This window comes from Tenrec ecaudatus, chromosome 3 (assembly GCF_050624435.1).
Source record: "Tenrec ecaudatus isolate mTenEca1 chromosome 3, mTenEca1.hap1, whole genome shotgun sequence".
In the NCBI taxonomy this organism is placed as follows: Eukaryota; Metazoa; Chordata; class Mammalia; order Afrosoricida; family Tenrecidae; genus Tenrec; species Tenrec ecaudatus.
Window position 1 is genome coordinate 217,390,922 of NC_134532.1, and position 27,810 is coordinate 217,418,731.

The 27,810-nt window shown below is 51.5% G+C and overlaps 1 protein-coding gene across 1 annotated transcript; it reads right to left on the reverse strand.

Moving 5' to 3' along the window:
* Window positions 1-96: 96 nt before the first annotated feature.
* On the reverse strand, window positions 97-27,471 carry RNF212 (ring finger protein 212). Its single transcript, XM_075543607.1, has 10 exons — window positions 27,363-27,471; window positions 17,893-17,954; window positions 12,111-12,185; window positions 9,085-9,141; window positions 7,903-7,961; window positions 6,925-7,078; window positions 5,374-5,437; window positions 2,609-2,681; window positions 537-728; window positions 97-208 (listed from the first exon to the last, which is right to left on the reverse strand). The coding sequence occupies exons 1-10, from the start codon at window positions 27,469-27,471 to the stop codon at window positions 97-99; spliced, it is 957 nt and encodes a 318-aa protein (XP_075399722.1).
* Window positions 27,472-27,810: the final 339 nt, after the last annotated feature.

Sequence of the window (27,810 nt, forward strand, 5' to 3'; positions counted from 1 at the left end):
CAGTGAAGCCAGCAGGTGGGACTCTTCTCAGCAGCGATATTTCAAAGTCTCACGTTGTTGAGAAGACGAGCGAAGCTTCAAGCATGTTCCCCCGCGCTACTCCCAGACAGGTGCTAAGCACAGCGACGCCAGCGACGGCCGGCTGAGGGCTCCTGGATACAGTGGGGTCGTCACCTCTCCTGCGTGCACCCCCCGAAGTGGGCAGGCCCTGGGGAAGCAGAGAGATGCGTGGTTAGTCTTGGGAATAAGCAGCTGTGGTGTCCTGGAAGGGACACTGATTTGGAGAAAACACGGCTGCTAACCACTGCCCACCAAGGGAGGCTGGCGAAGCAGCTGACTGGCTCCAGCAGACCAAGCTCCTGCATTCCCTGTGCCACAGAGACCGGCGGGCAGCATAGAACCTCACTACTTTCAAAGCTAGGAGAGAAATGCTCAGGAGCACCGTTCCTAGAAGCACCTGCCTTCGCGTGCGTCCCAGCTCTTGAGATTTCCCTTTTGAAAACCAAACTCTCCGTCTTACAGGTCACCAAGTCCACCTGCCTGTGAGCTGCCGCTGCAGAAGGCCGGCTATGCTGATGGGCGGCCCCCGCGCCGCCGTCTGGGAGGAGGGGGTGTTCTGGGAGCCTCGGAGGCTGGGGCTGCTGTCCGTTCTTGCAGCTCTCCCTTCTAGCGGTGGTGGCGTCGTCGTCGGTGGCGGTCCCTTGAAGGGGAGTTGCAGTGGCGGAGCCCTGGCAAGAGATGCAGCACACGGAGCATGGCCTCTCCTGTCAAGAAGAACGTCCCGGACGGAGGACGGAGGGGGCTGCTGTGCAAAGACCACTGCGGGTTCTGCCCTTTCAAAGCGGGTCCTGAGCACCCAGGGCAAGCAAGGCAGCATCTGTCCTTGCAGCCACCCCCCCCCCCGCCCCGCCGGGGTCCTGTCACCAATGGACACATGTCGCTGTGACCAACCCCCTCTCATCAGACACCAGGAAGTCAAGAGTTGGTTACAATCCAACCGTTCCCCAGGTGTGTGTATGACCAGTGCACTGTCCTTACAGAGACTCGCCCCGCAGGCTGGAGCGTCCTCCGGGCTGTCCTGTGAGGGCTGCACAGCCCAGCACCTCCGCCACGCTGTCCATGGGGTGGAGACCGGCATCAGCGAGACCCCGACCAGCTCCCCAGCGCCTCCCACTTGCTCCCTCTGTGCCCCTACTTAGACCATTTCTTTGCAAAAAGCCAGTCCTGTGCTGCCCACCCCGGCCCCCCCGGGCCCCCCGACTCCATGCACGTGCTGTCTGTGCACCCGGCACAGGTGAGGTGGGGGTGCACAGACAGGGCCCCAGCAGCACTCCCAGCGTAGGATGGAGGCTGGGAATGGATGCTGTGGCTAGTCGGTGCCTCAAGGGGTGTCAGGGAGAGGAGGGGGCTTTAGTGGGCGTGTCCCAGAGAAAGCTTCCCCTAGGCAGAGCAGCAGGGGTCTCATGGATCTGTGGAGCAGGTGAGAAGGCATGGTGGCTTGGGCCTTGCAAACTCTGGGTTCTGGGGGTGGCAGAGGGGCGCTTGAGGGCCTGCTGAGGGCATGTTAAGTCCACATTTGGACTTAACAGGTGCAATGGTGTCTACATGGCCAGCAGAGCCCAAACCATCCACTCTTTGGCCCTTTGCAAACCATGTTTTCCAACCCGGCTTTACGTCCACGCTGAAGTGCCGGGCAGCCACCAGCAAGGTGTTCTTCCCATAGTTGCTCTACTTTCACTTCAGAAACAAACTGTGGAGCAGCATCGACAGCCACCCTCCACGGGGGACAACAGACAGGTCTGCCAGGGGACAGTGACTCCGGGGAGGCATATGCCTGAGAACCAGCAACTGTTGGTGACCAGGGGGCAGCACTGACCCAGGGATACCGCGCAGAGGGGGTCGCTGAGGAGGGGTGCTGGAAACGGGACACAGGGAGGCGGCGGGAGAAGTGAAATGTCCTGTGGGCACCACAGTAAGTGAAACCAACCAACAGCATGTATCTCTGTAAACTGTCGCCAGTCACAATACAGTTATTGTTGGGGTTTTTAAAGAGTAACAATGTATTTTTTATATATCTTAAGTAAATTTTAAATGGAAACTGTAATGATTCTGGTAGCCAGAGAATTAAAAACAGCACATATAAAATCCCCTCAACTACTGGCCAGAGGTCATCTTTAAACCTTAATCCTGAAACCCAAAGTACCCACCCCCTCCCTGCTCCCAGAATCTCCCAGTTTCTAGTTTAGGTGCATGAGCAGTGGCTGCCTGGGGCAGGGTGGTCTGTGTGGGGCGGGATCGACAACATAAGCTCGGGTGACAGGGGTGATGTCCGTGTGGGAGGAAAAGCTGAGACAAGGACGTTGGCAGGACGTGGCGAATGTCATCAGTGCCGCAGCGCTGCACGGGACAGACCACTGGACTGCACTGGTGGACATTCTGCTGGGGATTATCGACTACGATGAAGGGGCGCCCTGCACAACGGGGCAGAGCAGCACTGCAGAGGGCACGCGTGACACGGCCATTGTCTGCAGGAACTCAGGTTTGGAGCACGTTCGCTGGTCCATGTTTTCAGACAAAACATCCTTAGGAGATTGCCCGTGAGGTCTACCTGAGAGGCTTCGGCAAGAGCGCTGGACTTGGCGTGAGCCCAAGGTGCTGGGGGCCTCGGTGGGAAACGCTTCCTGTGGTGGGAGAGGGTGAAAAAGGCCTTGTTCACATGAACACACTACTGTACTTTGCGGCGGCAGACCGAACAAACCTGTGTGTCTGTGGGGCTTTCCTGTCTCCATCCTGCCATTAGGAGGCCCCTCCTGAGGGCCCGCGCACCACCCCTCCCCCATGGAGGGAACCTGTGACCTGCCTCCCAGCCTACTCCTTTGGCACTGCGAATCCTGGAACGTCCGGATGATAGCCGGGCACTACAGCCAACGAGTCCCATCGAGTCCCCGGCTCAGGTGCTCTCTGGAACACAGAGGGTGGCCCTCACAGGCCTGGCCATGGCACTGCCCTCTGCGCTGCTGGGCGTGGACCCCGTGCTCCCCGAAGCAGTTCCTCCAGCCCAGACCGGGGCCACATGCATGGGGGGTGGGGAGCAGCCAGGCTGGGCTAATGTGGAGGACCCTGAACAAAACTACCAACATGGTGAGCGCTTCACACCCTCTTCGTGCCGTCTGCTGGAATGCTCAGGGTGAGGACGACACTTCTTTGAAAATGACTCCTAGAGGTCCCTTCCTCTGCTTTCACCAGCACAGGGGAAACTGGGAAACACGCTTTCCGTAACAGGTGGAATCCTGTGGGTCCCAGTCCTGGGGCATTTTAATAGAGACAAAGGCAGAGAAGCGGAGGAAGAGAAGCAGCTGGGTGACAATGTTGTGGCTTCAATCAGGTCCCCAAAGATGTGTGTTGTAAGCTCTAACCGATGCCCATGAAAGCAGGGGAGGCTAGAGGGGCACCACTATGAAAACCTCTTGCTCACAGCCAACCCCTGAGGGAAGGAGTCAGTGGGCCAAGAGGGTCACGACTGTCCTCTCGGGGACATCGAGGAACCTGGAGCGACAGCCCCCAAGGAAGATGCGCCATCGTACTTCGGTGAGTGGCGGACGGGTCTCAAAGGCTGTGAGTGACCATCTGAAGACCAACTAAAGGAAGAGCAAAGAAAGTGAAAGAATACAGGAACAGACCACGAAACCCTCGGCCCCTAGGACCCGGAGGCCCGAGCCAGAGGGTGCCTGGTCCTCCTGACTGTGTGAGCATTTCACACTAGAAGGCCCTGAATGGAATGGGAGAAAAACGTTGTGAAACAAACCTCAAAATCATAAAGAAGACCAGGCTCGCTGGTCACACGGAGGCTGTCGGAACCCCAAGACTATTGGTCCTTAGGCCCTTCTCAACCAGGAGCAGAACCTAGGGCGCTCCAACCGCACTCGTTAGAATAATCAATCAGCCAAGATCCAAAGGGCACCTCTGCCCGAGGGCAAAGTTCAGAGGCCTGGAAGAGGTAGGAAGGGGAAGAATGGAAATAAGAAACGCAGGGTAGAAATGAGATACGTGACAGAATATTCTGGGAGGTGCCATCAACTGCATAAAACAAAACGTGTATGAGTCATTAATGAAAACGGATTTGTTATGTAGACTCCACTGGAACCAAAGTTCAAAAACAAATAAAACAGGCACTCTCTATTCTTGCGGTAGCAACTCCATCTGCCAATGCCCGTCCGTCTGTGATGCGCAAGGAGGCCGGATTAGCGTCAACCTCTCGAGACGTGCAACGAGAGAGAGCGTGGTCTTCAGGCCCCTCAGCACTCTGGCAGCTACATAGCGGCGCAGTGTGTAACTATGTTATATCCCCACTATGCGAGCAGCCAGTCAGCTGAAGGAGAGTCTCCTTGGGACTGAGACCTGCATCCGATGGAACTCTTCATGCGTGCGGACACAAAAGAGACTGAACAGGAAAAGGACGGAAGATATGGTTGCCCACATTGTCATGATAGTGTGAGATTCAGCGAAGTGAAGAAGATCTTAGACAACATCATCCCGACAACCCACGGTGTGTAGGCCTGCTCTGAAGTCGGATTAGAAGATACACTTTGGACAGAAGGCGGCGGGATCCAAGAAGTGAGCCTCAGGACGCCTTGGTGAGAAGGACAGACACCGAGGCGCTGCTCTCAGGGTAGGGGTGGAGAGGCCCGGTGCACTGAGAAGAGAGGGCTGAGGAAGGGGTTTTGTGCAGAGCGGGACCGACAGGAAAGCATAGTGCTTCCGGAAGGTCCCTGGGGTGACTGCGGGGGTTCCAGGGGCAGGGCTACAAAGGTTTCTCCCTCCCCAGGGTGGTGGTGGTGGGGAAGCAGGGAGTGCAGAGTGCAACCATTAGAAAAGACCAGTGATTCAGACCCATGTGGAATGAGGCTGCTCAGCAAACGCAGTAATGAAGTTCTCCTTCACAAGCTAGAGGAGACCCCCTGCCACGAACCCAGCTTCCTCTAGTGATGTGGTAAACACTCTCCCTAGGACCCAGTGCCCGCATCATTTTGGCGACAATGTCACCTCTTGTTGACTCTGTTGAAGGACAGCACTCATTTGCATATGTTCCGATAAGGTGGACTAAAAGTGGCTTTTGTGAGAATCTACCTTAACAGCTATGTCTTCCTGAGATGTGGTTTACAGACACTTTTACTTATCTGAGGAGCACTGGTGGTACAGTGGTTATGTGTTGGGCTAACCATAAGGTCAGCTGTTCAAAACCACCAGCTGCTCTGAGGGAAAAAGACGAGGCTTTCTATTCCCCTAAAGAGTTACAGTCTCAAAAACCCATGAGGGCATCTCTACCCCATCCTACAGGCTCCCTAGAGTCGGGATGGGCTTGCTTCTACTCACCCATGCGTCCGTCTTGAGGAGGGCTGATCAAGGAGATTCTTGTCGGGCCGGCTGCTACATCAGGCTATGGGTGGGGAAAGAAAACACAGTTGCTCAAACTCCCCAGTGGCTATGGGGAGATGAAGGCTCTCCTCTCTCATGAAGAACCCATTTCCTCGAGCCCCTCTTCCTGGTCTGTATCGCCACTTGGCAGCGTTCTGCTTCTCCGGAAGCAGTTACTAAAGGAAGGGCACCACCAGGGTGTTTAAGAAATGCAGAGAGGCAAACATAAGTCAAGTAACACCCAAATCAATTGGGTCTGTCGGTCCATCACTTGTGTTCCCAATCCTCTCCGTGACCCGGGCGCTGGCACACAGGACATGGCCCTGCCCTGCGGTCAGGTGCCTGAGTCGGTTCCAACTTGGAGGCTCTCAACAGGGGGAGCCTGTGCCATCCCACAGGGAGGGGACACAGGCCTCATGCACACCTGTTTTGATCTATTGTTAATGTGTGCTTTTATTCATTTTGTTTCGGTTGAGAATAAATATATACCATTCAGCAATTTCTACAAGTTCCATTCAGTGACGTCGGTTTTATTCTTCAAACCGTGCCCCTATTCATTCACACTTCCTTGTTCTGCGCTGTCTGCCCCTCCTCAACAGGAATTCACAGCCCCTGAGGTCCCTGCCTAGAGCCTTGTGGGGTAGAGGTTATGCTTTGGGCTGCTAACCACAAGGCCAGAGGGTTGAAACTAGGTGCCGCTCTGAGGGAGCAGTAATTGCTTGTCTACTTTCGCAAAGAGTCAGTCTTAGAAACCCACGAGGACTGTCGGCCCTGTCCTGCATCGACCCCCTGGCAGTGAGCGGGCGGGCACGTCTAACCTTTTGAGTTGTTGCTGCCAATGTGACCACACGTCCCACTGGGGCAGTTAAGGGCAGTTAAGGGCTTCTCGGTGGTTTGGCAGTGAAGATGGACTAACCCTCCCTTCACGAGCGTCTTCGGGGGAGGTGCGTGGGCAGAGCGGGATACTTACTTTTCTCTGGAAGAAAGGAATGACGTCAACGTCCATGGCCCCTGCTCTGAAACGCACACACAGGAAGTACATAAGCACACCGTGAGCTGGGGCGGCCCCGCCCATCAACAGCAGCCGTGTCGGCACCCTGTGACGTGCCGATGTGGAGAGGAGGGGTCGGTCCGCCCCTGGAACCCTGCACAGGTGCCGTGAGTTGGCATGGTGTGTGCTTGCTCTCAATCTTCTCGTTTGTGTTCACGCTCCCTTCCTACAGCTCTGGCTGCCCACTGCCTTCAAATTCAAATCCCCACGTCCCTGCAGGGCTCGGAGAGCACTTGCCTCTGGCCCTCCTCAGCCCCCGGGCCTCAGTTCTCGGCCCTCTCCTGCCGTTGTGCACGCTGCGCTCCCACTCTCGACTCCTCCTAGTGCTTTAACTCCTGCCTGGCACCTGCTGGACTATGACTGCCCAGGAGTGGGCACACAGCATTAAGTTTGCTTTCAGCTGACTCAACTTCCCACACCCTGCTGGGAGTGCCCAGCTCCTGACCACGCACACGTACCTTTCTAAGGCGGCCGCACTCGGCGGGAAGAGTGGGTGACCCTCGGGCTTTGCTGCAGGCGCTGTGGGGAAAGACCTGAGTGTCTGCCTGCTGCTGTGGGGCTGTCAGCAGAAGTGTCTCTGCCTCGGCCCTGTACTTACTCCACAGGGAGGTTCTGAGGGAGCCGACAGTGGCTGGTTGTGAGGCTCTCGCCGTGAAGGGATGGAGAAAGGTGCTGGGAGAAGCTGGGTGGCTGGACCTTCGTGAGTTCATTCCACAGGAGGCCGGGGGGGGGGGGGGAGAAGCACACATGCTGTCAGGGTCTCTGCAGTGGCCCCTGCTCAGGCGACCCCCTCAGGCCCGCCCTCCCTCCCTCCCTGCAGGAAGGGGCCGTGAACACTCTAGAGACACAGCCACTTGAGGTGTGGAGTATCGGAGACCAAACAACAAGCGCTACCAAGGCACGGAACCAAATGGCTTTACTGTTTTTTAATGAGGAAGTTAAGTCATTCTTTAAGAGCTGATAGACGTTCTGGATCTTTCGCCACCTGAGGCAGCAATGACCATGACCGCAGTGCCCAGGAGCCAGAGGTCACAGCAGTGGCTGGAGACCGGCCTGCGTGGGATGACTGGCAGGCCTCCAGCATCCCTCACAGTGGGCTGGTCTCCCCAGGAGGTGGCATCGCCACGCTCTCTCCTGACCCTAGGACCACCCGAGAGCCCACCCCCAGGGGAACAGTGGTTGGTTTCTTCTACTTGCTTTGTCTTCTGGCCCCCTCTCCCCTTTAGCTGTCCTACGGGGCTGCTGCTTTGTGAAGCTTCTGGCCTCTGCCATCGCCCTTCTCTGGCCTCCCTCCACTGCCCTCTGGCCTGCTTGCCGGGAGAGCACTGAGAGTGCCTTAGGCTGGCGGCGGGACGGAGTGCGTGCACACGGTGGACAGGAGGCCAGCGGCCCGCTGCCGAGCCAGCACTGCTCCCCTGTGCAGGGCAGGCCCTCACCTCTGCAACTGCTCGATCCGCAGCACCGCCTTCTGCAGGGCCTCCTCCAGCTTGCAGATCTAAACACAAGCACAGGAGTCGGAGGTCACCAGGCCAGGCAGGGAGATGGCTTCAAGATGACAGGGACCCTCCGAGCATTAGATGCCCCCCCCCCCCCCGCTACTTACCAGTGCACTCCCATCTGGTTAGCTCCTCCAGGGCCCATGACCCTGGCCTCCACCAGCACCCACCTAACTCTACCAGAGCTCCCGTCCCCTCAGCCTAGTGTGAGCACAAGCCCCAGCGTGGCCCTCCTCCGAGTTCACCAGAGGCAGTGCCTAATACGCCAGCTCGTCCCCCCTTGGCTTGGCTGTGGAGCTCAGGGGGAGACGGAGCATCAGGGTGCGGGAGGGAGGGGTGTTGGCCGGCAGTGACTGCTGCTTCCTGCAGCCCTCTGCACAGCCTACCTCCTGGCTCCGGGGGCCCTGGGAGGGGCAGGTGGCTGTCACGGAGCACACAGGGTCGCAGTTCTATTGAAGGGTGTGGGGTTCTGCTGGCTGGGTACGGGCGTGTGCAGACCCCAGCCTCCCCAGGCTTTCACAGGGAGCACAATGAGTCGCCACACTGCAGGGCAGACCAGGTAAAGTGGACTAGCGCTCCCTAGGGGCTGTCAGTCCTGGTGAGGAAGGTAGTCCCCGGGCCATGGGCCCATCCTCTGGCTTCTCCCACCTAGTCCCCCTATGCTTCCCCATCATGTGGGTGAGAGTGGGGGTCCAGTGCAAGGCTGCTTCTCATGGTTCCCACTAGAACTTTCTTTCCCTCCTTCTCATGTTAAGAGGCCAGCGAGGAGCAGGGTCTGGAGAGCTGCGGGGAAGGCGCTGCTTGTGGCTTGTCAAAGCAGTGAGCAGTGTGCCTACCACCAACAGTTGGGGGAAGGGAGCGGGGTGTTTGCAGGACAGGGACCAAGTCCCAGAATTCCTGCAGGCGAAACTGCCACCTCCTCCCTGGGGCTGGACCCCAACCCTCCCAACTGGGCCGCAGCCCAGAAGCTGCAGGGGGAGATTGGGGTGGGGGAGATGGATGCTCCCAGGCCAGAGCCCACCCCTCCCTGGCATGCAGAGAACAGCCTGCCACCCCATGATCATAGCTTAGGAGGGTACATCTGGCTTAAGCATCACGGGCCCAGGACCCTGCTGGACCTACCCTTTCTCTGTAGAAGGCTAGCAATCTCCTCCGGTGTTTCTCTTGGAATTCTGAAATCTGAGAGCAGAGAGCATTTCAGCTACCAGTGCCTAGTCTCAGTGGCGGGACATCTTGTCACTGGGACCAGGAGCTGGGAAGGAACCTTAAAAAACGCAGGTCAGGTTGTTTTCTCAGGGCCCGTGCTTGCCTGCTCCCCACCAGGCTCTGTAGTATCTGGCCGGGCTCACTTTTGTTCAGCGACAAACGGCTGCATGGCGTCAGGGCAGGGTCAAAGGCAAGCCAGGTTCAAGCTGGCCTGCACGGAGAGTCCTATCTTCCAGCAACCTTTCCCTCCCTGCAGGTTTAGTGAGCTCCTGACACCCTTCCCTGTGGTGGGAATGGGACATGCGAGGCCCCACCACAGGCTGATCCTGGTGTGCTGCCCATGGAATGCGTCCCTGAACACACAGTGCCAATCAGAGGACATCCCGAAAATATACAGAGTAGAGTGTGGAGGTGGGTGCAGCTAGGCAGCTAGGCTGAGTTGGGGTGAGCGAGGGGGCCCTAGTCTGACATCCCTGGGACAGGCACCCTCCCGACCCCCCCTACCCTGGAGGCTCCTGAGAATACCAGCATCGATGAGCAAAGAGCACCCGGGGTTGACGATGACGGAGAATTCCCCATGGCACCTCCCCCATACTCTAAGGGTCAGGGTGAACGAGCAGTGGAGGGCAACATCCTACAACCCATCTCCGGCCCACCTCAGCAGTCAGTCAATGGAAACAACGCAGCAGCCTCTGTGCCTCACTGTCCCCTGGGGAGACACACTTCCGGCCCCTCTCCTGAGCTGCGTGTGAAACCGGCCTCATCCTGGTCAAGGAAGTATTTCCCTACCCTTCTTGGCTCCTGCGCTCCCACAATTCTCTCAATCGGCATTGCAAATGATTCACCAGCAAGAAAACGAGAAGATGACCCAGAGAGAGAGGGACGTACTTGCTGTCCACACATCTCAGAAGGGACTTATATCCAGGAGGCATAAATTAGGCCTTCTCTTTAGAGACAAATTAGCCTGGACTATTCTCAAATCGCCCCCACTTGTCCGTCAGTCTGTCACACTGTGGAGGCTCAGGTGTTGCTGAGATGCTGGAAGTGACATCGCTGGTATTTCACCTGCCTGGGGGGTAGGGGTCACCCATGGGAAACGGGTTTCAGCAGAGCTCCCAGGCGAGGAAGAGACCAGGAAGAAGGAGGAGACTGAGGCATTCGCCACGGAAAGCCTTATGAGAAACAGAGAAACATTGTCAGACACGGCGCCAGCAAATGGTCCCCAGGTGGAAGGCCCTCAACAGGGCCGGGGAGACCTGCCTCCTGAACACACTGCTTTTGGGACGTTCATTTGCGGGGGAGCACAATTCCGAATGAGAAGAAACAACCGCCCACATCCACTGCTCATCAAAATGTGGGCTGAACCGAGCACGGACCTAGGAAAATGAACGTCACCAACATGAAGTGGAGTGCTGGAAAATCAGCATCCTAGGCCTGGATGAGCTGAAAGGGACGGCCCAGCCGTCTGAGCTGCTCACGAAGCTGAGGATGGGAGAGGGAGGAAGAATGGCGCCACAGTCACCGACAAACAGAGCCCGTCCAGGTCCGTCTGGAAATGCCAGGGGTCTGTGATGAGAGGAGATCTCCAGGAACACAAGGAGTCAGATGAGACAGCTGTCCTTCAGCGGCACACATCAGCCGATGGCTAGTGCTGGAGAAATCGAAGCACTCTTCCGACTTCTCCCCTCTGAAGCTGACCAAACACGCAAGCAGGGTGCACTGAGAATTACTGGCGACTGGAACTTGAAGGTTGGAAACAAAGAGGGAAGATCAGTAGCTGGAAAATCTGGACCCGCTGCCCGAAGTGAAGCAGGCACCCTGGGTGGTTTACAATAAGGCATGGTGCATGTCGGGTGCAGCGCTCTGCCTGGACTGTTCCGAGGAGACTCGGGCATCACGAGTGGACAAAATCACATTGAAATGGGCCGTATGCACGTGACACGACCTTGCTTTCTGTAGCAGAGGAGGCCTTGAGCATTTGCTGTTGATTAAACATGGCAGCCTTCAGTTTGGACTGCAGTTCAAGATAAAGAAACCCAAATCCTCACAGCTAGACCAACAGACAGCATCATCATAGATGGAAAGGAGACAGAAATTGTCAAGAAACCACAATCAATGCTCATGGAAGTGGCCGTCAAGAAATCAAATGATACGTTACACTGGGAAAATCTGACGCTTAAGATGTATTTAAAATATTAAATAGCAAAGATGTCACTTTGAGAACCAAGGGGCACCTGACCCACACCATGGTATTTTCACCCTGCCCCCATGTGCATGCCAGGTAGACAAAGGACAGAGAGGCCTGGGGAAGAAGGGGTGCGTGTGGAGAACACTCAAAGTACACGGAATACCAGCAGAATGCCCATCTGTCTTAGAGGACGTACAGCCAGGAGCGCCACAGAAATGTGGATGGTGAGTCTTCATCTCATACACGTCAGACACGGGATCAGAAGGACCAGTCCCTGGAGAGGGACATCAAGTTTGGTAAAGTTAGGGCCAGTGAAAAGAGGAAGATTCTAAACAGGACAGACTGACAGCGTGGCTACAACAATGAGGTCAAACCTAACAATGGTGAGGATGGCACAGGACGGGCAGTGTTGGTTCTGCTGTGCGTAGGGTTGAGTTGGAGTTGCCTCGATGGTACCAAACCCCAGCAGCATCCCCACACTGAGCCCTGGTGGTGCAGTGGTCAGGTGCTTGACTATGAACCCCAAGATCAGCAGTTGGAACCCACTAGCTGGAAAGGGGAGGTAGTCGGCTCCTTGGGCACATGAGGGCAGTCCTACCCTCTCTTCCAGGGTCTCGGTGAGCCTGCATGGACTCAGTGGCAATGGGTTTGTTTGGCTTTTTATTCTGTACCCCCAAACCAGAGACTCTACTGGCTTGACTGGCACATGGTGGTCATCTGGAGGAAGAGTTCCCTATGCCCATCACTCACTCACCTGGGAGGTTTCCTTTGAGTACTTGGCACACAGCCCATCTATGCCCATAAAGAATGCCAGGACATTGGAGTCAGTCTGAAAGAGAAAGAAATGACCGCCTACGTGAAAGCTTCCAGGCAGGCGCTAGAAAAGAGTGCATTTGAGGCTTAGACGTGGCGCTGCAACGAGCAGCAAGCACATCACAACTTCTCTGGAGGCCCTGGGATGTGCTAGCCCAGGGCAGCAGGGCAGCTGCACATCCTGGGGTTCTGGATATTTGTTGCAGGTGAAGAAAATGTCCACTCTCCTTCTGATGATGCAGCAGGTTGGTGGTAAGGGGCTCTGTAATTCTCATTCTTTATAATGTTATTCATAATTCGGTGTGATCCCTTTAACAGTCAGTAAAGCATGCTGTTGTTAGGTGCCATCAAGTCGGCTCTGACACACAGCTCTGACATCCATGCACAACAGGACGAACACTACCTGGCCCTCCCTGTACCACTCCTGTCCCTAGGCCTGAGCCCACTGATGCAGCCACTTTGTCAATTCATCTTGTCAAAAGCCTTTTTCGCCACCCTTCTACTTTACCAAACATGATGTCCTTCTCTAGGGACTGGTCTCTCCTGATAATATACCCAAAGTATTTTAGACAAAGTCTTGCCATCCTTGCCTCTAAAAAGCCCTCCAGCTTTCCTTATTCCAAGACACGTCTGTTTGTCCTTTTAGCAGTCCATGGTACTTTCAATATTCTCCTCCAGGACCACAATTCAAATGCATCAATTCTTCCACGGTCTTCCTTATTCAGTGTTCAACTTTCACATGCATAGGATGTAATGGAGAATACCATGCCTTGGGTCAGGCACACCTTAGTCCTCAAAGTAACATCCTTGCTCTTCAGTACCATAAAGAGGTCCTGTGCAGTAGATTTACTGTGGTAGTTACATAATCTGGTGTCAACTTGAGACTACTAAGGTGAAGGGGTGGAGTTTAGCTTGCCAATCAGGTCACAGCTTGATGAACTCATTTGGAGATGCTACTGAGAAAAATAGCTCACTGGAGGCCAGACCCACGCTCTCTGCTTCGTCTTTCGGCTGACAAGACACATAGAACTATGCTAGAGCCCTGGAGCTGGAGGAGCCACGTGGAGACCCTTGTCAGCACTGAGATGCTTCCACTGCCACTGGATCCACAAGACTTTCCATTTCACTGGCCTGTCATCTTCCTGCATTTGGCGTCATTGTATGTGTTGTGTGAGTCTGAAGAGGAATTTATAGACTGAGATCGAACATATAGGCTAATATTGGACTTACAGACAGGATCTGGACTGGGATTTTTAAAAATATACAATTATTCTTTATATAAAGTTCTTTCTAATACACATATTTGAGGGTCTCTGGATTTGTTTCTCTAGTCAACCTGGACTAACACATTTACCGAATGCAATATGTCTTTTGATCTCTTGACTGTTGGTTCCATGATCATTGTGGATCCAAGTAAGACAAAATCCCTGACAACTTCAACCTTTTCTCCATTGATCATGCCAGGAAAACATAAGTCAGCATATGTCTGGTATTCCCCGCTTTCCTCCAACATCCATCTGCCATCAGTATTTTTCTTAAATGCTTTGGTTTTGCTTTTAAAATAACTTTTAACATAGATTTGTGAGTAGTTACAAATTTTACTTGGTAGCTTGTCTCATTCTTCTGATGGTCGTATATCTCCATTATTCCTGGCCCTGTGCCTGAGGTGGCTATGTGTCTTCTTGCCTCACAGGTGAGGATAAAGCATCCAAGAGATGATCAAGCCCCTGGCACGTCCCTTAACCCTCAAGTGGTGGAGGGAGGAAGTCACACCCCACACACAAAGGTAAATGTAGACCAAAATCCAAAAGATAGGGGGGAAGCCGAGCCATAACATTCTCAGAATAATAAAAGTGTCCATTTCAGTTTCTGATAAAGTCAGACTAGCATAAGCGACAAAGAAGGCCATGACGTAATTATTAAGGGGTTGATTGAACACACAATAAAGTATCTACAGTCAATGCAACAACCTCAAAATACATTAACCAAACTTACAGAACCGAAGAAACAGGCAACTCAAATAATAGCAGGAGACTTTAGCACACCACTTTTGATGGACAGAACAACTGGAAAGAAAGTCAACAACCAGAAAACTAAAGCACACGATCAGTCAGTTAGACCTCACAGACATGTAGCACACGCCACTCAACAACACACTGGGCATTTTTTCCTGTGCAGAGGGAACATTGTCCAGAGGAGTCCACATGGTAAGCCACAAGACAAGCCTCAAATGTAAGAGTATCTTCTCAGATCAAATTGCTATACGATTAGAAATCAACAATAGGAAGTTAAAGGGGAAAATTAAAACACATGGAAATGGAATAGCATCAATTTGAAACTTACTTCTGGAACTCTACTAACTATACAAAGTTAGGTTAAACAAAAAGCATTGCTCTAAAGTCACAGGAACTTTTATTAAGACAAAATATCAAAATACGATGCTATTGTTTCCTGACGTATTTTTCATCTCGACCTATATACTTGTGAAGGTGGTTTTTCCATCTCTCTAACTCATCTCCAAAGAACCCTGCTCTCTGATTCAGCACACAACAAAATCCTAGTTTGGGCGCGCTCCAGGAATTCAAACTGTGCTCCTGCGAAGTGCTCTTTGAGTCTGGGGAACAAACCGAAGTGTGAAGGGGCAAGACCAAGAGCGTGGCGTGGGTGAGGTACGGTCTACCAAGCAAATCATACAACTCTTATCACAATCCATGCGTACATCCATTGTGTAAAGCACATTTGCACATTCATTGCCCTCATCATTCTCAAAACATTTGCTCTCCACTTAAGCCCTTGGCATCAGCTCATTTCCCCCTTCCCTCCCCACTACCCCCTCCCTCGTGAACCCTTGATAATTTATATATTATTATTTTGTCATATCTTACACTGTCCAACATTTCCCTTTACCCACGTTTCTGCTGTCCATCCCCCAGGGAGGAGGTTTTATGTAGATCCTTATACTCAGTGCCCCCTTTCTACCCCACCTTCCCTCCACCCTCGGGATCGCCACTCTCACCACTGGTCCTGAAAATATCATCTGTCCTGGATTCCCTGTGTTTCCCGTTCCTATCTGTACCAGTGTACATCCTCTGGTCTAGCCAGATTTGTAAGGTAGAATTGGGATCATGATAGTGGGTGGGGAGGAAGCATTTAGGAACTACAAGAAAACTGCATGTTTCGTAGTTGCTACACTGCACCTTAACTGGCTCGTCTCCTCCCCTCGACCCTTCCATAAGGGGATCTCCAGTTGCCTACAGATGGGCTTTGGGTTCCCACTCCAGACTCCCCATAATTCACAATGACATGATTTTTTGGTTCTTTGATGCCTGATATCTCATCCCTTCGACACCTCGTGATCACACAGGCTGGTGTGCTTCTTCTATGTGGGCTTTGTTGCTTTCGACCTAGATGGCTGCTTGTTTACCTTCAAGCCTTTAAGACCCCAGACACTGTATCTTTTGATAGCTGGGCACCCTCAGCTTTCTTCACATTTGCTTATGCACCCATCTGTCTTCAGTGATCGTATCTGGGAGGTGAGCACACAATGATATGATATTTTGTTCTTTGATGCTTTATAACTGATCCCTTCAGCACCTTGTGATCGCACAGGCTGGCGTGCTTCTTCCATGTGGGCTTTGTTGCTTCTGAGCTAGATGGCCGCTTGTTTACCGGTTTTCACAATTTTCTTTGAATTTCTGGTGTATACACCACCAGGATTCTCTCATGTCCTTTGAGAAAACTTATCAAGATTATCTCTGTGGAGTCAACCAAAGCAGTTACCACAGCCTCCTGAATGGCTCTGAACGTAACCGCTCCAGCAGTAAAAGGAGACACTTCCCCTTGGAAGTCACTGTTTGGTTTGGACCTCTGTTTTTTAAGGTACCCTAATGAGATGAAAACAAATGTTTTACTGAGAAAATTTGCTTGCAGTCATCCACTGACGGCTCTCAAAAAAAACAAACTCACTGCCATCGAGTCCATTGGCTCATAGCGACCCTTGAGGCCAGGGAAGCTCTGCCCTGTGAGTTTCTGCAGCTGCGGCTGTGTACAGAAGTAGAGAGCCTCGTCTTGCTCCTCAGGAGCAGCTGGTGGCTTCAAGCTGCTGACCTCGTGGTCAACAGCCCGATGCACAACCACTATGACACCAGGGTTCCTGAACACACTTTGTTTGGAATAAACCCATGCGGGTATGAACTAGAGCCCCAGCAGCAACACCTTTTGACCCCCCTCCTGCAGGTAAGCAGTTTGAACCTACTAGCTGCAATCAGGGGTCGGGAGGGGAAGACCCACAAGCGCGATGGCATTCGTACAGGGTCACTGTGAGTCAAGACTCGACGAGATGACAGTGAGTCTGCTTTCTGAGTTTCAAAAGCTTTGCAGAAAATTCCATTATCTTTCAATTTCATTTTTCTACACATTTTCTGAATCCCCCTGTGCTTTGAGGTCGTGTGCTATCAAGCCAACCTGACTCAAAGTGACTTTGGAGAAGAAGGTGGGCCTGCCCCACTGGGTTCCCAGGTTCTAACCCTGATAGGAGCACGTCGCCAGGGCGTTTCCTCCACAGAGTGGCTGGTGGGCTCAACAGTCAGCTTTTGGTTCGCAGCTCAGTGCTAAACTAAGCTCAACACCCCCGGGCTCCTAACTGCATAGGCCTCTGTGGAAACGCCAATCCTCCGTTCCCTCTGAGAGGGTCTCTCGTGGCACAGTGGTGAAAAGCACTTGGCTGCTAACTGAAAGGCTGGCAATTCAAATCTACCAGTTGTCCTTTGGAAGAAAGATGTGGCAATCTTCTTTCAAGGAAATCCAAGACTCAAGGAAATAAGTAGCCCAAAGGACTAACGGGCACTTGAACACTAAGCTTCACTATGCTGAGACCAGAAGACCTAGAGGGTGCCCAGCTATCAACGTCTCTGATCGGGATTTCGTAGAAGGTCCTGGCCAGAGAGTGAGAGTAAAGACAAAGAACAAATTTCAAAATAATTTAGAAATCAGAATCACTGTTCTGACAGAGACTGGTGGAACCTCAAGACTGGGACACGCAGACTCCCTTCAAGCCCAGAACTGGACTCCCTCGTAGGGACAACAGATAAGTCTATACAGTGCGTGCAACACTCGGGAGGAACACACTGGTCAAGAAGTCAACCATACTGGACCAAGAGGGCAGCGTTTGCCACGCACACCACTCAGGAGGCAGGAAGGTGCAGGGGAAAGTGGGCAAATGGGAACGGGGCACCCAGAGATGTGGACGAGTGCTGTTATGCTGAGGGGATTGCAACCAGGGCCGTGAGGCAAAAGTCTGAACCCACACCCAATGTCCCGGGTCAATCTCCACCCAAGCTACGAGGGAGAAAATAAAAAAGCACAGTCTTCGAAGTCCTGTGGAACAGTCTACTCCATCCCTCAGGGTCACTAGGAGTCAGAACTGACTCTAATTACAATGTGACCCCCCCCCCCCCACGACCTGTGAAGGGTACGTATCATAGAGAAGAAATTTAGTCCTCACGTTCATTTCCAAGCACAGGGACCAAAGAGAATCTACGTCTAAAAACAAAGCAATCGAGGTTTTGAAAGACACACCGTGGATTGGCATTTGGTTTACAATCTTATGAAATTTAGTTCATCTACAAAAATGAAACAAAACGGACACCAAACATGACAGGAATTAGAGTTCTCATCCAGAAGGAAGTATGCCTGTGAGTGGTAGATGACAGATCCCAACGTACCTGTTTAGTAAGTGAAATGGTGCGACAGGAAGCTTTACAAATCACGCATTCGTTCCTTTTGCCTGTAAAAAAATAAAAGCACAATTTATTCTACTGACCAGGGAGGGCTTCTAAATACACACAAGAGTAGACTTAACAATGACAATCCTTCAGGAAACGTGCAGGGCTGGTGCAGCCAAGTGCTTTTCTGTTCACAGTGAAGCGATGACCATGGACGCAGCTGACATGACTTATTCGGCAATAGTTCCCCCCCCCCCCCGCCTGCTTTGCAAATATGTCCAAAAATCATGACTTGAAAAAAATTACACTGAAGTTTAAATCTAGCCTATTAAAACAATTTTTTAGAAGATCATTTTATTATGGGCTCTTACAGCTCTTGTAACAATCCATACATCAATTGTATCAAGCATATTTGTACATATGTTGCCATCAATATTTTCTAAACATTTATGTAGAGATCCTGGGGTATTGGAACAACAGCAATCTAGCTGAGATTAAATTATTAAGAGGCAGAAGAAGGGCGAGTGTGATAGTGGGGCAGGAGGAAGGTAAAAGGAAACAGGAAAGATCTAGGAAGCAAAGCTCTGGATAAAGGTATAAACATAGGTGTGTACAAATGTAAATACATTAATTAATAAAATTAGAGGTATTGGTGTATGTACATTTATTTATATGGCAATAAGTTGAGGTAGTGGACAGATTTTGGGCCTCTGTTCAAGACCTGCCTCAATGCAAGAACACTTTGTTCTAACAACCTGGAATTCTGTGATGCTCACCGTCTTGACATGATCGCTGAAGACAAAATGTGTGCATAAGCAAATGTGGTGAAGAAAGCTGATGGTGCCTGCCTATCAAAAGATATAGCATCTGGGGTCTTAAAGGCTTTAAGGTAAACAAACGACCATCTAGCACAGAAGCAACAAGCCCACGTGGAAGAACCACACCAGCCTGTGTGATCCTGAGGTGATGACGGGATCAGGTAGCAGGCATCAGAAGACCCCCCAAAACAAAAACAAAAAACAAGCATATTGTTGAGAATGAGGGGGATCGGAGCAGAGACCCCAAACCCATCTGTAGACAATGGGACCTCCCCTCACAGAAAGGTCACAAGGAAGCGATGAGTCAACCAGGGCGCAGTAAAGCACCGATGAAACACACAATACTCGTCTGGTTCCTTGAGGCTTCCTCCCCCTCTCCCCCACTGTTATGACCCCAGTCCTGCCTTTCACTGTAGGCTAGACCAGGTCACATACACGGGTACAGTTAAGAGCTCATGACACACGAAATTCAGGTCAGATAAACCCCTCAGGTACAGAAATGGGAGTAGCGATACCAGGAGGGGGCAAGGTGGGGGGAGAAGGTGTAGGAGGGGGAACCGATTGAAATGATCAACACATACCCCCTCCCCGCCCCCAGGGGGAAAGGACAGAAACCATGGGGGGAGGGAGACAGCAGTCCGTATAAGATATGGAAATAATAATTCTAATTTATCAAGGGGTCAGGAGGGTGGGAGGGGAGAGGGCGGGGAGGGCTCAATGGAAAGTAAACATCTAGAGAATGCAGTATTTGGCTTTACAGTGCTATCTTGACTTGACAGTCTGAACCCTCCAAAACGAAAGCAGCTCCTTAATGCCTCACCACACACATCAATGAAGCGTGCTTCTGTCCTTCTCTGTCCTGCTTCTGTGCCGCACAGGGAGCCCCAGCATTCGGGACGGGCACTTTCCTTGTCCAGTGAAATACCTATGTAACTTACGGTCTTGCTGCTGCTGTCGGGAGCCTGCCCGTGACCGTATCGATGTTGGGCAGAATGAAATACTGCCCGGTCCTGTTTTCATCCTCAAAAGGGTTTTCACGTTTCAGCCCATCAGCAGGTGCTTCACATCTTCCCCACACTCAGCAAGCAAAGGTTGGGCTGCCACCTGCATATTGCAGGTTGTTAATAAACCTTCCTCCGATCCTGACGTCACTGTCTTCTTCATGTCATTCGGCTTAGACAGCGTGGCGAGGATACAACCCTGATGCACACGACTGCTTCTTGACCCATGGATGGTCCCACATGAGCACAGCAAAATGTTCTCTGAATGAAAATGAAACAGTGAACAATTCCTGTTCTTTCCAGGCCATCCATAGTGTGCGCTGGTTCGCACAGTCGAATGCCCTTGCACAGTCAGTGAAGCACAAGCAATCATCTTTCTGGGTTTCTCTGGTTTTTGCCAAGATGAGATCTCAGCAACATCATTCCTTGTTCCACGCGCTCTGCTGCCTCTGGCCTGAGACTCGCAGCTGCAGTGAACTGCTCCAGCACAATCTTACTTGCACGTGACACTGATGACAGTTTCCTAGTTTGAGCATTCTTTGGGACACCTTTCTTTGGAGTGGGACAAATATGGCTTTCTTCCAGTCACTTGGACAGTAGCTGCTCTCCAAATTTGCTTGTATAGGTAAGTGAGAGCTCCCAGTGCTTCCTCGGCTTGTTGAAACATTTCAGTTGGTATTCCACCAGTTCCTGGAGCCTCTTTTTGGGCTAATGCTTTCGGTGCAGCTTGGGCGTCTTCCTTCAGCGCCACGAATCACTGCTGATCTATCCGCTACCTCTTGAAAGCGCTGAGCATTGACTAGTCCATGTGTGTACAGCGGCTCAGTCGACTCTCCATCTTTTTTGATGCTACCTGCGTTATCCAAGGTTCGCCCACAGACATCTTTCATTATTTCAATTTGAGGCTTGCATTTTTTTCTTGAGAGTTTTTCAGTTTAAGATTTGCTGAGTGGTTCTTCCTTTTTGGTTTTCTAACTCTAGGTCTTTGTACATTTCAGTATAAAATATTTGGCTTTGTTTTCTTGAGCTGCCCTTGGAAATTTTTTGTTCAAAAAATTTCTCAGCTCTCTGACTCCATCCTTTCTTGCATTTGCCTTGGCTACTGCACAAGTAAGAGCAAATCGTAGCGTTTCTTCTGACATCCATTCTGATTGTCTTCTTAACGACCTCTTGCTTTCTTTGGGAATGAGGTTCTCGATGTCCTCTCACAGCTCATCAGGTGTTCTGTCGCTAATGCTCCATGCAGCAAATCTGGCCTTAAGACGTTCTCAAAATTCAGGTGGGGTATGCTAAAGGTCCTATTTTGGCTCGTTTCCACTTGAACTTACATGAGAGCAGTTGGTGGTCTGTGCCGCAGCGGGCTCTCGGCCTGGTTTCAGCGTCACCACGTGTTCCCACAGACAGACGCAGTCGATTTTGATTTTATTTATGCGTAGTCCATCTGGAGAAGTCAGCGTGGATAGCCGTTGGTCTTGCAAAAGTCTATCGTGAGATCTCCAGCTTCATTTCTATCATCGAGATGATATTTTGCAGCTAATATTCCTTCCTCTTTGTTTCCAACTTTTGCATTCCAATCACCAATAGTTGTCAATGCAGCCTGAAGGCATGTTTGACCAATTTCAGACATTAGCAGAATTGTTCACTTTCTTCATCACTAGTTTGTGCACAGATTTGAACAGCGGACTGACAGACATTCTCTTACCCTAGGCAGCACCGTACTTCAAGACAGATCTTGACATGCCATGCTGTAGATGAGTGCGATGTCCTTTCTCCTGAATCTGCCGTCCTTCCTGCCTGGTAAACCGCAGGCCCGTGATTCCAAGTGGCCGAGAACAGTCCATGTCAGCTCCCTAACCCCCAGAATGCCTGGAGTCCGTACGCGTTGCAGTCCTTTCACTTTTGCAGACTTCTGTTTCCCTAGCTCATACTTTGTGCACGCAGAGTCCCCAGACGTTTGCAACTGCTTCTTCTCCCTCTGCCTAGTGCTCTCTTGGTAAACGATGGTCCCAAAGCCTTGACTCATCCACGTCATTATGGGGACGTTAACGTCGAGGAGGCAGCTCTTCCTCAGTCATATTTTGAATGACTCTGGCCTGGGGGCATGGTTTCTGAGAGTGTCCTGCTGCTGCTCATGAAGGTTTCAGGGTCTGTCAGTGTTCCACTGCCGTCCATCAGCTATCCATCAGGGTTTCAGGGGCTGATTCCTGGGAAGCAGACAGGGCCCTTCTTCATAGCCCATCTTCGTCTGGAAGCTCTGCTGGCGCTGTCCACTTTGGGTCACCTGCTAGCATCTGAGGTGGAAGGGGCATAGCTTCCCGCATCACAGCGACACACGAGCCGCCACAGTATGACATAGTGGCCGAGCTGACAGCCTCTGGCTCCTGCTATGTATCAGGCAGCAGGTGGAACTAGGAAACCAAAGGTCGCTCTTTTCGGTGTCCCAGCATCCAGTGCAGTCACCTTCTCCCATCCTGGTGGTGTTTCTCTTCCCTGTGTGTCAGGTTTGGTGACATACAATTCACAGGATATATAAATCAATGTTCAAATACATCAGAAAGTGTTGTGCCAGCATCACTACCATCCATTTCGTAGTATGTTCTTCATTCTCACGTCATTCGTCATTATGTGCATCGCCCGGACAAGGTCCAGCCGTGTTCAGCACCTATTTCTTTATCTTCCTTCTTCTCCATGCGATTCTAACCACCACCTCACACCCCTCCTCTCCTCTCACCAGATGGCTTCATGTGGGGTCCAGAGCACCACTGGTCCCTGTGGCCCACCTTGGACCCCAGCTCTTCATTTTCAGCTGACCCACCACTTCTCTGAGGCCAGACGAACAGTTTCTCTCACACCATTCAGGCTCTGTTTCCTGTCCACCACACTGGAATACTGTGGCCCACCACATCCATGTCATGCCCTGCTTTCCCAAGGATATGCCCAGCCAGTGCCCAAAGCTGGGCAAGCCCAGCTGCTGTCTGTCTTCCCTTGTTTGGGCAAGGCAAGAGATAATGAGGTGGAAATGCAGCTTTAACATTCCCAAGTCCCGGTGGGCAGGTGTATGGATCCCAGCATTGCTAAAGCCCTGCTGGGAAAACCACACCAAACTCACACTGCTGAGCTGGTCCCAACCAGCCCTAGAGGACAGGGCAGAACTGCTCCAGTGGGTTTCTGAGACTGTTAACTCCTTATGGGAGTAGAAAGCCCATCAGTCTCTAGAGGAGCGGCTGGTGGTTTCAAACTGCTGACCTTGTGGTTAGCAGTCGAACACGTTACTACTACACCATCAGGGCTCATTTTTCTGTGGCCATGTTTTTCAAAGCCTTTGTTTCTTTTTGTAGGATGTTCAAACCAGCCCACTCATAATTACATGGAGTAAAAAGAAGCTTCAATCATGACCCACCTTGGCCCATCTCTCTGCCCTCTCCTCTTACCTACTACCAAAGGCCCAAACAAAAACAAACTTGCTGCCATCAAGGCAATGCTGACTCAAGAGTGACCACAGAACAACACTATTTCCTCTGCCTCCTTCCGACCTTCCAGGCAGCATCTTCCCTGCCCACTAGCCCTATCCCCCTCACCTGCATTCACACTCATCTTTGTCCCAGTGGCAGCTGGCCCATGGATGTGAAAAATCGTATCCTTTGTGAGAAATGAACGGGCCTCTTTGTAACTACCCTCGGAACTATCTTCTTCCCTCTCTTCCTATGAATGAGTTCGGCTCACCTCCACCAGGTACATATTCCCTCCACAGCGTGCATGCTCCTGTCCCTCAGTCTCTGAACTGCTGGCCTTGTGCACAGAGTGATGGGGAGTCAGGAAAACCTCTGATGCACGGTGATAGCCAGAAACCCAGGAGTAAAAGATGAATGAGTCTAACACTTGAAAACCCCAAAGGGCTGTTCAGAGAGGGGAGATTAAGAGCAACGATGAAGTATGAGTTGTAACGAGAGGGAAGCAAAGGTTGACATTTGCTATACAAATGCTGCTTCCTGCCATGGGGGTGACTCGTGTGACTCCCATGGCACCCCACGTGTGCAGCGCCGGCCGCTCCACAGGGTTCTCAAGGCGAGCAGTTTGGGTTCTGAGGCACCTCTGTGTAGGCTCCAAGGCCAGCATCCCAACGAGGGGTCAACCGCTTAGTTACGTGCACCAGGGACTCCACACATATAAAGATGCTCATACTTACTGCCATCAAGCTCTGGTGGCGTAGTGGCACACGGTGGGCTGCTAACCACCAGATCAGCAGCTCGAAAGCACTAGAGAAAGGTGAGGCTTTCTACTGCTGTCGAGTTGCAGCCTCGGAAACGCACAAGGGGGCAGATCTACTCTGTCCTACCGGGTCGCTGCGAGTAACATATAAATACACTTACAGATCAGTAAAAAGTATCCACTCCAACAATAACAGGGCATGAAAACTCCCGAGTCAACAGTCAGCAAAGGTCTATACAGCCAATCAATACAGTAACACCCATCCCCCCAATTGCTAATAACAGATAGAAAAGTCCCTGAGTGGAGACAATGGTTGACAAAGGGAGTCCACTGAGAGGTGCGCGGAAAGAAAGGGCAAGTGAGCTGCTTCCCTCGGTGAGCCACTGACAAGCCCGCAGAGCACGGTTCTGTTCTGGCACACACGTGCTCACCATTCATCCAAACCAACTCCACGGCACCTGGTTTTCCAGTAAGAGATGCGCATCGGAGAGAAAAACAGGGTTTCTACGTTGATGCTGGGAATACAAACTGTTGCTAGGGGCCGCCGGGTTGCTTTCGACTCCCAGCAACCATGCACAACAGACGATAGTGAAACTGGTGACGGACCAGGCCATGCTTTCTTAAGTCAAAAGGGAAGGACACACTCAGCTGAAAGAATTGAAGAAAAAAAATCAAGCATCGAGTTGCAATATTGAAGGATTCCATGGACAAAATACTGAATGATGCAGGAAGCAATACCCAGTCAAGGTAGGAAAGGGAATTGGTCGATGCTTGGTCATTTCAAGAGGTGGCACATGACCAAGAACCCATGGTTTTGAAGGAAGATGCCCAAGCTACACTAAAGTCATTAGCGATAAACAAGGCTCCAGGAATTAAATACCAATTAAAATGTTGAAACATTCTGAGGAAGCAATGGAAGCACTCACTCAGCTAAAGACTGCAACCGACTGGACAAGATCTGTATCTGTGCTCCTTCCAAAGAATGGTGAACCTACAGAACATGGAGACTACCAAGCACCATCACTAACGTCACATACACATACGTTTTTGATGACAATTAAAAAACAATTGCAACAATACATTGACAGGGAACAGTCAGATTTAGAAGGGGATGTAGAATGAGGGTACATCATTGCTGAGGCCAGATGGGTCTTGGCCAAGAGCAGAGATTACTAGAAAGATGTTTATATTTTCTTGATAATGAGAAGATATTGCACTGTGTGGGTCACAACAGATTATAAATAACATGGAGAAGAATGGGAATTCCAGAACACTTCCAGGTGCCTATGTGGAACCTGTCCATAGACAAGAGGGCATCATTTGAACTAGACAAGGTTTACATCAAGAAAGGAATGCGCCAGCATTTATCTTCTCACCAGTCATTCCATCTGTTTGCTGAGCAAATTGGGCAACATGTTTGAAGGAAGGCTAATTAATATCCTTCAATATGCAGATGACACAACCTTGCTTGCTGAAAGTGAGGACGGCTTACTTGAAGCACTTGCTGATGAAGCTCAAGGACTGCAGCCTTCAGTACCGATTGCAACTCAATGTAAAAGACACCGAAGCTCCACGCTGGGACCAATAACAACATGACGATAGATGGCGAAAAGGCTGAAGTTAGCAAGGATTTCACTCTGCATGGATCCAAAAATCAATGCTTACGGAAGCAGCGGTCAAGAAACCACGTGACAGAGATATGGGGGAAATTTGCTGCACAGGCATCTTTAAGGTTGCAGGACAAGAAGTCCAGTCACCTGACCCAACCCATGGTATTTTCAGTCCCCTCATATGCACGTGAAAACTGGAAGACCACAGAACAGAAGAACGGAGGCATTTGAATCACAGTGTTGTTGAGAATATTGAAAGTCTGGTGGCCTGCCAGGAAAACCAACACATCTGTCTCAGAAGGACGGCTAGAATGCACCTTAGAAATGAGGCTGCTAAGATTCTGTCTCAAGCACGTTGGGAATGCTATCAGGAGACACTCGGTCCCTGGAAAAGGACAGTAAACTTGGTAAAGTTGAGGGCCAGTGAAAGAGAAGACATCAGACGGATGGACACAGTGGAAGCAACCAGGGGCTCAAACAACTGTTGTGAAGATGGTGCAGGACCGGGCAGGGTTTTGTTTTGTTCTGTTGGCCCAGAGTCACTGAGTCAGTACCAACTCGAAGGCACCTGACAACAACAATTAAATTTTTAAAAGTGATTTATAACAATCCTTTTTGACGTACGCTAGTATAGCCAAAAGAAAAAAATGAAGTAAACCCCTATTTCCTAGAGGGCTGTTCTGCTAATTCAGGGGCTCTCAACCTGTGGGTCTCGACCCCTTTGACCGTCGAACGACCCTTTCACAGAGGTCGCCTAAGACCATTGGAAAACAGATTATTTCCGATGGTCTCAGGAACCAAGACACCACTCTTCTATTCAACTCCCGGCGGTCGGCCCATATGCAGATACACCCACAGATGAGTAGCCAGCGTGAAGACTTGTTACCCATGCTACACCGTTCTTCAAGACAAAATTTAATTTATTTGTCATTAGAAATAAATATTTCACAATACACAACTACATATTGGTTTTGTGACCAATCACTGTGCTTTCATGATGTTCAATTTGTAATAATGAAAACACAACCTGCCTATCAGATATTTACATGACTGATTCCTAACAGTAGCAAAATGACAGTTACAAAGTATCAACGGACATAATTTTATGGGTGGGGTGGTCACCACCACATAAGGAACTATATGAAAAGGTCGCGGCATGAGGAAGATTGAGAACCCCTGCTCTAATTGGTGGTTTAATCACAACACATTAGAAAACATAACTGGCCTTTCATATGAAATCAGCATTGTCCTGCAGTCTTAAAAATGACAGGGCAGTTCATTTTTCCATCGTCCCCCTTTTCTGACACATTGTAACACGGAATGAGGATCGTGTTCTATTAAGCAATTGTTGCGAATGATTAAACGCTAGACAGACGGTGTAATTTTGCTATAAACGTCTGCATATTGGAGCCCTGATGGCACCGGCGGCTAAGGGTTCGGCTGCTAACTCCAAGAGGTGGTTCGAACCCACCGGCTGCTCCTCAGGAGAAAGAGGAGGCTGGCTGTCCTGTAAATATTTACGGCCTTCGAAATCCTACATAGGGTCTCTATGAGTCGCAGCCCACTCAATAGCAGTGGGTTTTTTGTTTACTTTTAAAATTACGACATGAGGCTGGCGGGTTCCGGGGTTCAAGAGAGGGGGTTCTCCAGCCACATGTCCCCCATGAAGCCCGCTGGCCTCTGGCCCGAAGCCCAGAAGCAGCCAGTTTGCTGCCGTGATCAGGAACTAGGAGATGGGACCCGCTGGACCCCCCTCGCCGCCCCCTGAGGGGCCGCTGCCCCAGAAACAGGCCCTGGGCCGCTGCGTCGGGGGACCCCCCGGCGGCCCTGACCTTTGCAGAGGCAGACGTCACAGTACACGTGGCCGCAGCTGGTCAAGTTGAAGCGCGTGGTCTGCTGAGGCTCCTGGAAGCAGCGATTGCAGAACATCCGGCTGGCCATGCTGGGCCCGAGAGCGCACTGCGGCCGCCGCGCCGCCACCACAGAGCGCACGACGACGACGACGACGACGACAGGAGGCCCCAGGCCTCTCCGAGCGCACACGGAAGCGGCCACTCTGCGCCTGCGCACACGGCGCTGGGGGCGGGGCTGGGGAGCCCGCGTGACCGCTGCGCCTGCGCACTCGCGATGGGCACGCTCGCGCCTGCGCACTAGCGCGCAGTGCCTCTCCCGCCCAAACCGGACGGTCAGATTGTACAGCCCTAGGAAGGGACGGAGGCGCGCGTGTTTCTGGGGACACGGGTCGGTTTGGGCTCAGACTTCAAGAGGCAGAGCACCTAC